Raw genomic sequence first — 10,324 nt, forward strand, 5'->3', positions numbered from 1 at the left:
CTTGAAAAGGTGTTTGAAAATTGTTGTTGGTGCACATTTGGGCATATAAAAAATATTTACAGAAAGAATATCTTAGTATCAATTTTCCCCCTCATCGTTGGCCTTTGATTTTAGAGGGATTTCTGTTGTTTCCACAACTTGGGATCCAGCCAAACTTTTCCTAGAATTGTACATAAAAAGAATAAACACATAGTCATTGATAAAACACTATGCTATTCATAATCATCAATAACCATATTTGCAAAGAATTTACAGATTGTACCCTGGCAAAATGCTTGCTTGAGAAATTGTGGTTTGCTAGGTTTAGGCTAGTATTTTAGAATTGTAGCAACTAGGCAATGGCGGAGTGATTTCTGCATATTTAGCCTTTAATAGATGCATTGTGATCTGTCTAGTGCGCTGCTCTTTAACGCACCTTGGATTGAATCTCAACCTAAGTGTCTATATCTCAGAGGCTATATCATACCCTGTCTGCCCGTCCTCAATGTCCTGAATGGTCTCTGGTAGACAGCGGTCACGTGTCTCCGGCAGCATCCTGGCCACCAGGCTAGCCAGCAGGGCTATGGAGCAGAGGAGGACCTGTGGAAGGTCCCTCCACACCTCGTCCAGCAGCAGGATGAGAGGGGCCAGAGAAACCCCCAGGCGACCCATGGACGAGTTGTAGCCCATGCCATTCTGCCTGAAAGACAGAGAGAGAAATATACAGAACACACATTTTTGACCTGTCTGTCTTTAGTTACACTTTAAATCGGAGACACAGGTGTGATTTACCTGACCACAGTAGGGAACAGCTCAGAACTGTATAACACGACAGTTGTGAAGGATGCTGCCGAGCAACCCTTCCCCAGCATCGCCACCACCGTCCTTAAAACAAACATGTCTGAAGTGGAGGAGAGGAACGACATGACCTTTCCTTTTAAGTCAACGTTTCCCACCATATTTAAATATTTAGGATGAGTTCATGAATAACTGAAAAAGACTGGAACACACCCCAGCAGAACTCGATGATAACTTGTGTAGAGTTGTGATAACTCCTTTAGAGATGTGATAACTTGTGTAGAGTTGTGATAACTCGTGTAGAGATGTGATAACTCCTTTAGAGATGTGATAACTTGTGTAGAGTTGTGATAACTCGTGTAGAGATGTGATACTGCCAGGGTCTGTTCTAACCCAGCTCTAACACAACTGATTCATCTAAGCATGGTCTTCAATTTAGAAAACTATAGTTGAATCAGGTAGTATGTCAGTGCTGCACTAGAGGAAGGGAAGTATTAGTTGACAGCTCCAATACATTATAAGATGTCTCCTGAACTTGAATTGACCGCCTCCCTGATCCCCCACAAAAAAAGCACTCACCTCTGGGTAGGAAAATATTAATAGCGAGACAGATTCCAGCTCCTAACAGAGATCCTACTTCTGTGTTTCTCCTGCCCACCTTATCCAGAAGGTAGTACACTGATAGTGTGACTGGGAGCTCTATGGCACCATACACAAACTGGGTTAGATATATGTTGAGCCCAAATCCAGTGATGTTGAAGCTAATGCCATAATATGTTGAAGCCACACCATACCTTTGGGATGAGAAATCAGGTTGGCATTGCTGGTGTTGTCAAACAGTGTAGAGCTATGTCATGTGTTTTGACACAGTTTGAGGTGAGCTAAAAGTCTAATTTAAAGTTGAATTTACATTTCAGGATATTCTCTTATGTGGATATTAGATCAAAACGGTCAAATGAAATCTTACCCAACTTGATAGCATCAATACATTCCTACATTATTGTGTGTAACCAGACATGATGAACATGCGTTTACTAAAGCAACTTGTATCAGATATCATGAGACCGGGGATATTCACCACACTATGCCTGTGAGTAGAGCCAGTCTCCTCATCTTTGGGGTCCTGACCAAGTCCAGGTAGGAGTAGGTTCTGTCTTTTCTCTCTGTCACAATGATACTGGACAGAGTCTGGTGGCGAGAAGAACAGAGGTGGATCAGTTGCTGAATCTCAAATCAACCCCTAGACTTGATCTCCTCGACGAACCTGTAGATATGAAAAGATTGGATATACATAAGCAATATGGAAAAAATCCCACCCAGGCTTTAAGAGGTCCTAGATCTATTTGTGCTGTCTTGCCAACTTTGACCATAGGAGTTAGCAAGAGAGTCCCTGTGCACAAGAAGGCCAAAGTAACCTGCCTAAATAACTATCGCTCCATAGCACTCACATCTGCAGCCATGAAATGCTTTGAAAGGAAGGTTATGGCTCACATCAACACCATCATCCCAGACACCCTAGACCCACTCCAATTCGCATAACACCCAAACAGATCCACATATGACACAATCTCTATTGCGCTCCACACTGCCCTTTCCCACCTGGACAAAAGGAACACCAACGTTAGAATTCTGTTCGTTGATTACAGCTCAGCGTTCAACACCATAGTGCCCTCCAAGCTCATTACTAAGCTAAGGACCCTGGGACTAAGCACCTCCCTCTGCAACTGGATCCTCAACTTCCTGATGTGCTGCCCCCTGGTGGTGAGGGTAGGCAACAACACATCCGCCACGCTGTCCCTCAACACAGGGCCCACTGACACTCTTGCACTGGCTCTATGCACAGTCACTGGACCTTACCCACTCATACGACACTGACACTCTAACACTAACATATACACACACACACACACACTACATATGCTCACACACACAAAACACATAAACACATCCCATATTGACTCCACACACACGTACACTTTCACACTCTTTTATACTCTTCACATGCTGCTGCTACTCTGTTTATTATCTATCCTGATTGCCTAGTCACTTTTACCCCTGCCTACATGTAAATGTTACCTCAATTACCTCAACTACCTCGTACCCCAAGCACATTGACTCGGTATCCTTGTATATACTGTAGCCTTGTTGTTATTTTATTGTGTTAATTTCCTTTTTATTTGGTCATTTCTGTTAAGTAAGTATTTCACTGTATAATCGACACCTGGTGTACTCAGCGCATGTGGCAAATACAATTTGATTAGATTTGTGCACAGACAGATCTGGAACCAGGCTAGAAGGAAGAGTGAAGGAATTTAAATAACCATATTGCTTAAACTTATCCTATCCTGGCAATTGCTTACCTCTGGTGTAATTTTGGATGCAAACTCCTGCTTCTGGTTAATCTGGGCACATTGTTGCAAATAAAAGTTTGCTTTCTCAAACTTCCCATTGGCTATGAGCCACCTGGCTGACTCAGGTATCCACCTATTGGAGGAGGTAAAGATGTTATTCCCAATAACACAGCAACTGTTAACTGTTAACTGTCCATTCATTTGTTCGTTAGTCCCTCCCTCCCTCCCTCTGACCTCCATGTGAGTAGGGCCAGGACGAGAGGTGAGGTGACCACTATGGTCAGCTGTCTCCAGTCGTTCACACAATAGGCTATGGCTGGTATCATGGAGTTACCAAACGTCCAGGACAGGCTGTCAATCACTCCCACTAATTTTCTGTGCTCAATGTCCACCCACTCCACACCTGAGGATGGCACAACGCAACACCAGATGAGTCAAGGATAGTCTCTGAGACACCACGTGGGTTGTCTGTATTCATCTAGTGGTGGGTGGGCTTCGTGTGTGTGTGTGTGTGTGTGTTTGGTTGTGTGCATGTGTGTGTGTATAATCACTGAGTACTGATGAGATGATGACGATGCCAGTGATGCCGAACCCAGTGAAGAACCTGAGCACAGCAAACATTATGAAGGAGGTGGAGAAAGCACTGGCAACACCAAACAGCATGCCAGAGATATAGGACACCAGGAGCATGGTCTTCCTACCAAACCTAGAGAAAAAAGACAACATGTGAAGATAAAGTGAACAGAAAAATATCTAATTACATTAAGTAACTTTCTCCGAGCTAGAATGGCCCATAAGGCAGGGGCCTATTTCCTGTCTCTGTAGTGTGAGGCAACTCCCCTCTTTCAGTTAGAAATATAATAAGATAAGCTTATGTAAAGAGAATACAAATATAAATGTCCCCTTAATTTGATTGATTTAAAAAATATTAAAGACCAAATGTAGCTGTTTTTATATCAATGTCAGTCTCTCTTGGATCAAAGTAGAGGAAAGATAAATGTTAATGTGAGAAGTATTAATGTGTTGAAATAGCTCTGACAGACAAACTTACCCCACCAGACATGCCACCAGGGGTCTCTACACAGCCCCAAACTTACCCCACCAGACATGCCACCAGGGGTCTCTACACAGCCCCAACCTTACCCCACCAGACATGCCACCAGGGGTCTCTACACAGCCCCAAACTTACCCCACCAGACATGCCACCAGGGGTCTCTACACAGCCCCAAACTTACCCCACCAGACATGCCACCAGGGGTCTCTACACAGCCCCAACCTTACCCCACCAGACATGCCACCAGGGGTCTCTACACAGCCCCAAACTTACCCCACCAGACATGCCACCAGGGGTCTCTACACAGCCCCAACCTTACCCCACCAGACATGCCACCAGGGGTCTCTACACAGCCCCAACCTTACCCCACCAGACATGCCACCAGGGGTCTCTACACAGCCCCAAACTTACCCCACCAGACATGCCACCAGGGGTCTCTACACAGCCCCAACCTTACCCCACCAGACATGCCACCAGGGGTCTCTACACAGCCCCAAACTTACCCCACCAGACATGCCACCAGGGGTCTCTACACAGCCCCAACCTTACCCCACCAGACATGCCACCAGGGGTCTCTACACAGCCCCAAATCCAGAATGAATTCAAGGAACTCCCTTCCATTTCAAATTACGCAAGCAAACAGCAAAATGTACTTTAATAAATAAATAAAAACAGCAAAATGTACTTTAATAAATAAATAAAAACAGCACAATGCCTCTGCCCTTTCTTTTCTTTTTTGGGGGGGTAGATCAGCTTTAATATTGCAGATAGATTGGAGCTTCCCTCAATGTAATTGTCTTCATAATTTCCAATCCCCCCTATTTTACCCTAATAACTCATAGACATATGTGTACTGATGTATGTATGCGTGTAATTGCAAGATGTTACTGAATGTAAATGTACTATATGAACATGAAAATGTAATATATGAATGTATTAGGATGTAGGCATAGAGTAATGGGTCTCTCTGTTTCTCTCAGTGTTGTGTTAGTAGGACCTTTCTAGGTCCTATTGTTATTATTTTAAATGTGTGTAGTTCAGTCCTTGAGCTGTTCCTGTCTATTGATGTTCTGTAATATGTCATGTTTTATGTTTCATGTGGACCCCAGGAAGTGTAGCTGCTGGTTCAGCAATAGCTAATGTCGCCAAGCCCACTGGCTACAGGTTATCTACAAGTCTCTGCTAGGTGAAGCCCCGCCTTATCTCAGCTCACTAGTCACCATAGCAGCACCCACTCGTAGCACGCGCTCCAGCAGGTATATCTCACTGGTCACCCCCAAAGCCAATTCCTCCTTTGGTTTCCTTTCCTTCCAGTTCTCTGCTGCCAATGACTGGAACAAACTGCAAAAATCACTGAAACTGGAGACTCATATCTCCCTCACTAGCTTTAAGCACCAGCTGTCAGAGCAGCTCACAGATCACTGCACCTGTACATAGCCCATCTGTAAACAGCCCATCTATCTACCTCATCCCCATACTGTATTTATTTATTTATCTTGCTCCTTTGCACCCCAGTATCTCTACTTGCACATTCATCTTCTGCCGATCTACCATTCCAGTGTTTAATTGCTGTATTGTAATTACTTCGCCACCATGGCCTATTTATTTCCTTAACTTACCTCATTTGCACTCACTGTATATAGACTTTTTGTTTTCTTTTTTTCTACTGTATTATTGACTGTATGTTTTGTTTATTCCGTGTGTAACTCTGTGTTGTTGTATGTGTTGAATTGCTATGCTTTATCTTGGCCAGGTCCCAGTTGCAAATGAGAACTTGATCTTAACTAGCCTACCTGGTTAAATTAAGGTGAAATAAAAAATATATTAAAAAAATGGGGACATAGCCGAGAGAAGATGTTTGCGGGTGGGGGTGCTGCAATTCTTTTTGCATACGGATGGGGGTGCTGCAATTCTTTTTGCATACGGCTGTATCGGTCTGATAATACAGGAGTAGTAAAGGCTCAATACAATACTTTTGTGGGAGAAAAAAGTGTCTCCCGAACTGCAGAGGGCTAAATGCAGAAGACACATTTCACTTGAAGGCATTCAGTTGTACAACTGACTAAGTATCCCCCTTTCCTATATTTGTCCGCTAATACGGGAAAGGCCAGACCGCAGCCGTCTATGCCGGCAGATTGAAGAGGCCGGCATTTTCTGAGCTAAACTGACAAAGACACACGTCCAACAACACATAAAACCTCACATAATTCTGCCCAAAAACAATTGCAATTTCTCTCAACAGTGGCATGTGGACTTTTTAGGTGAGCGCTGATGCCTGTAATAAGTAGTGCCCACTTTGTGAAAGGCAGGGGCGCATTATATTTTGCTTGTCCATTCCCAGCGTGCCTCTCCAGGGTGCTGTTGGAGAGACGTATCGCTGCCACGCTCCACCAACATTCCGTCAAAATAAATGAACATAAATCATGTAGCAGATATAGCATATGGTAGAAAGAGTATGTGGCTTTTTCTGTAGCTTACAGGCTGGAGATAAAATGTATAAGTAATGGGACAGACACTTTTTACATCATGCAGGTTTCTCTGATAAAATACCCTAACCTATAAGGCGCCTAATCATATAAAAAACATATGCTGACATGTTAACAAACCACATATACTAAAAACAGGCCAAAGTAAAATGGACAATATGGAATGGATAATCAGGCTACTCAAAACTGCTGTCCAGAAGTTTCACCCCTTGGGCTAAATTGTCATGATCATTGGTTTCAAGTTTGTATCCATAGCGAAAAATAAAATACTTATGCATTTCCCACTGTGTAAACACATTGCAAATAGGCTCAGGAGAACTCCCGATAAAGTTTGGTAGATGATATTCAGAGCTTAAACAGCCAAATTGTTTAGTGTGGTGGAAATGTAATATAGATTAGTCACAGGAATCAGGACTAATAAGGCCAATGGAAAAGCTTGTTTTAGAAACAGTGGGACTAAGACATGGATGAGCATTCATAAAATTACATTGCAGGCAGACACTGTAGGATACACCCCAGTAAGCACAGGCCGACGCCAATGTCTTTTGGGTGTCTTTTTTTGGTCCTGCCTGGACCAGCAATCTTTTTGTTTGGTGCAGTCTAGACAGGTCTTGATTTCCACACCCACAGACGTTAGTTTTTGGTCCAGTCTAGACCAGCCTTGATTTTGCTCAACTAAAGACGCCTATGTTTGGTTGGGATTTGGTGTGGTCACAACCGGCCTTGATTTCTGGAAAATATATATTGTCTTTTCACTTTTCATTCAGAACCTAAATTGAACCTAACTTCAATGTCTGGAAAATACGGATTTTAGACGTCTTTTCAACATAATTTTGCTTACTCTGAGTATTCTAGTTTTGCAGGGGGAATATGTTTGTCTCACCTAGGGTGGCAGAATTGCCAGGACCAGCCCTGAATACAGGTGTAATAAAGTCCCAGTGCACTACTTTTGTAAAAAAAAAAAAAGTTTCCTGCAGCTAAAGACGGAAGAGTTGTAAAGGCCAAGTACTATTCTTTTTACAAATAATAAATAAATATTCAGCACCCTCAGAACTCCCATGGCTATGAATGGGGATCCTAAAAAATATTAAATACTAAATACTAAACCTAATACAATTAGGTACCATAAAACAGTTTTCTATTAAAGTAAAAAAAAATATATAAAATAATGCTTTTTAGAAATATAATTATTTCTCAAGCAATAATTTTGAGGGGAAAACTTTTATAGGTTTGGAATTCTCTTTGTTATTGGTAAATTAACAAATTTGCCACCTGGTGATGTCACCAGGCAAGCCACAACTCTACCCATGCAGAACCTGCTGATTAGAAGGTCCTGTATGTTGTATTTTCAACCAGCAACTACACTATATATAAAAAAGTATGTGGACACCCCTTCAAATTAGTGGATTCGGCTATTTCAGCCATACCTGTTGCTGACAGGTGTCTAAAATCAAGCACACAGCCATGCTGTCGCCACAGACACACATTGGCAGTAGAATGGCCTTACTGAAGAGCTCATTGACTTTCATTGAGGCACCGTCATAGGATGACACCTTTCCAACAAATTATTTGTAAAATTTCTGCCCTGCTAGAGCTGCCCCGTTCAACTGTCTAGGAGCACGAAGTGGTAGGCTACCTGCCCCAATGCATAGTGCCAACTGTAAAGTTTGGTGGAGGAGGAATAATGGTACGGGGCTGTTTTTCATGGTTTGGGCTAGGCCCCTTAGTTCCAGTGAAGGGAAATATTAACGCTCCAGCATACAATGACATTCTAGATGATTCTGTGCTTCCAACTTTGTGGCAACAGTTTGGAGAAGACCCTTTTCTGTTTCAGCATGACAATGCCTCTGTGCACAAAGCAAGGTCCATACAGAAATGGTTTGTCGAGATTGGTGTGGAAGAACTTGATTGGCGTGGACAAAGTTCTGAGCTCAACCCCATTGAACAGCTTTGGGATTAATTGAAACGCTGATTGCGAGCCAGACCTAAACACCCAACATCAGCGCCCAACCTCACTAATGCTCTTGTGGCTAAAAGGAAGCAAGTCCCAGCAGCAATGTTCCAACATCTAGTGGAAAGGCTTCCCAGAAGAGTGGAGGCTGTTATAGTAGCAAAGAGTGGACCAACTCTATATTAATGCCCATGATTTTCGAATAAAATGTTAGACAAGCAGGTGCCCAAATACTTTTGGTCATGTAGTATATCCGGAAAAAACACGAAACCCTTTTTTTTAACACTTTTACGGTGTTAGTTTAATCAGCGGCAAAGAATAGGAAAAAATAATTTTAACTGCACTGGGCCTTTAACAACTTAACAACTTTTTTGTTTCCATTCAGAGACAGTCTACTTCATGGTTTTAGGTCATCTTGGAAATCCAGAACAAAAATCTCAAGTAATTGCATCAGATGCTTGAATAAGATCTGGGCAAAGACATGTTAGGAAATGTACTAGAATGAGGAGGGGAAGCAGAGCGGTAGCTCCACCCTCCCCTCTTTCCAAGTTACCGGCGGGTCTATTGGCCAAAGATGCTAACAGTGATGCATTGACGGTTCCTCATTAGTCATTGCATCCGCACATTCTGTTGACAGACACTACCATACCAGTTATGTTACGTGCGTCTGTACACAAGAGATTTGTTTTAAGGTGACTCTAAAATCCACTGTCTATGAATTTATAAATGATTGTTAACTTACCTGTCACTCAGACTACCAAAGGTCATTGCTCCGAACATCACTCCCAAGAAGAAGATGGTGGCCGTCGCCTTATTTTTCCCTTTCTGGTCACACACCAAGTCCCACTGATGTAAGAGGTAGAAATAAGAATAAACAGACAACACATTCAAGGTACCGTATAAAAGAGAACAGCCTCTCTACTTCCATTTTGTGAAATAATTTAATTGAGTAGCTAGCACTGCAACAATATTCAATGAGATTTGTCGAGATTTGTACTTACAAATAATACTTAATTTCTATGCAACCATGTGTAGTGGTCGAAGAATGACATTCAATGAGTACAACATGGCCTATTATTCAATGAGACATTCATTGACTACATTATTACCTATAGTCTAGTGACAAAAAGACAGAAAAGCTTACCTCTGTAGCCAGAGTGGATTTGAAGGTGCTGTTGTCATATACCCATCCATTCTGACAGGGGACTGTAGCTAGGTCACTGCCATTGGAGTTGGACAGGAGGTGGAACTGGGGTTCTGGGAACATCTTGCAGGAGTTTGGAGTCCCATCTTCTTGTACTGGAATAGTGACAGTCAGTCTCTGCTCCTGGGTCAGATTCTCAAAGATGCCCTCATCATCCAGAGTGCTGAGGTCACAGCGGTGAGAGGGCACGGCCGCTATAAAGTTACCCAGCATAAAGTGACAAGGCAGGGTGAATCGAGCAACGAAGCTGATAATAATGATCATAATCTGGAACCGTCCAAATCCATTGATATCCGAGAGTAGGTGCTCAAACTTCATCTTCCACTTGGTCCAGACAGACTTCTTGTAATACTGAAAGCACAGCAATCACACTCATTCACATTCGTACTTTGGAACCAAGAAAATATTTCATAATCTTTTACCAAGTCTAAAGGTTGTCTGTCTGTTGGTCCAACTGTCTCATTGTTAGTTAAACCTTGCGAAACAGATCAATCTTTTACT

The 10,324-nt window shown here is 42.6% G+C and overlaps 1 protein-coding gene across 1 annotated transcript; it reads right to left on the minus strand.

The window, feature by feature from the left end:
* Positions 1-78: 78 nt before the first annotated feature.
* LOC139381181 (solute carrier family 22 member 7-like) lies at positions 79-10,163 on the minus strand. Its single transcript, XM_071124599.1, has 10 exons — positions 9,764-10,163; positions 9,362-9,465; positions 3,680-3,834; positions 3,363-3,531; positions 3,138-3,261; positions 1,856-1,965; positions 1,357-1,571; positions 772-880; positions 467-679; positions 79-160 (listed from the first exon to the last, which is right to left on the minus strand). The coding sequence occupies exons 1-10, from the start codon at positions 10,139-10,141 to the stop codon at positions 79-81; spliced, it is 1,659 nt and encodes a 552-aa protein (XP_070980700.1). The 5' UTR covers positions 10,142-10,163.
* Between the last annotated feature and the right edge of the window lie 161 nt (positions 10,164-10,324).

The sequence above is a fragment of the Oncorhynchus clarkii genome, chromosome 23 (assembly GCF_045791955.1).
Source record: "Oncorhynchus clarkii lewisi isolate Uvic-CL-2024 chromosome 23, UVic_Ocla_1.0, whole genome shotgun sequence".
Taxonomy (NCBI): Eukaryota; Metazoa; Chordata; class Actinopteri; order Salmoniformes; family Salmonidae; genus Oncorhynchus; species Oncorhynchus clarkii.

Coding starts and splice junctions, on each gene's coding strand:
- LOC139381181 (XM_071124599.1), bottom strand. CDS start 10,141: ATGAAGTTTGAGCACCTACTCTCGGATATCAATGGATTTGGACGGTTC. Junction 1,572..1,855: donor CTACTCACAGGCATAGTGTG/GTGAATATCCCC, acceptor CTCATCCCAAAG/GTATGGTGTGGCTTCAACAT. Junction 680..771: donor CTGTTCCCTACTGTGGTCAG/GTAAATCACACC, acceptor TCTGTCTTTCAG/GCAGAATGGCATGGGCTACA.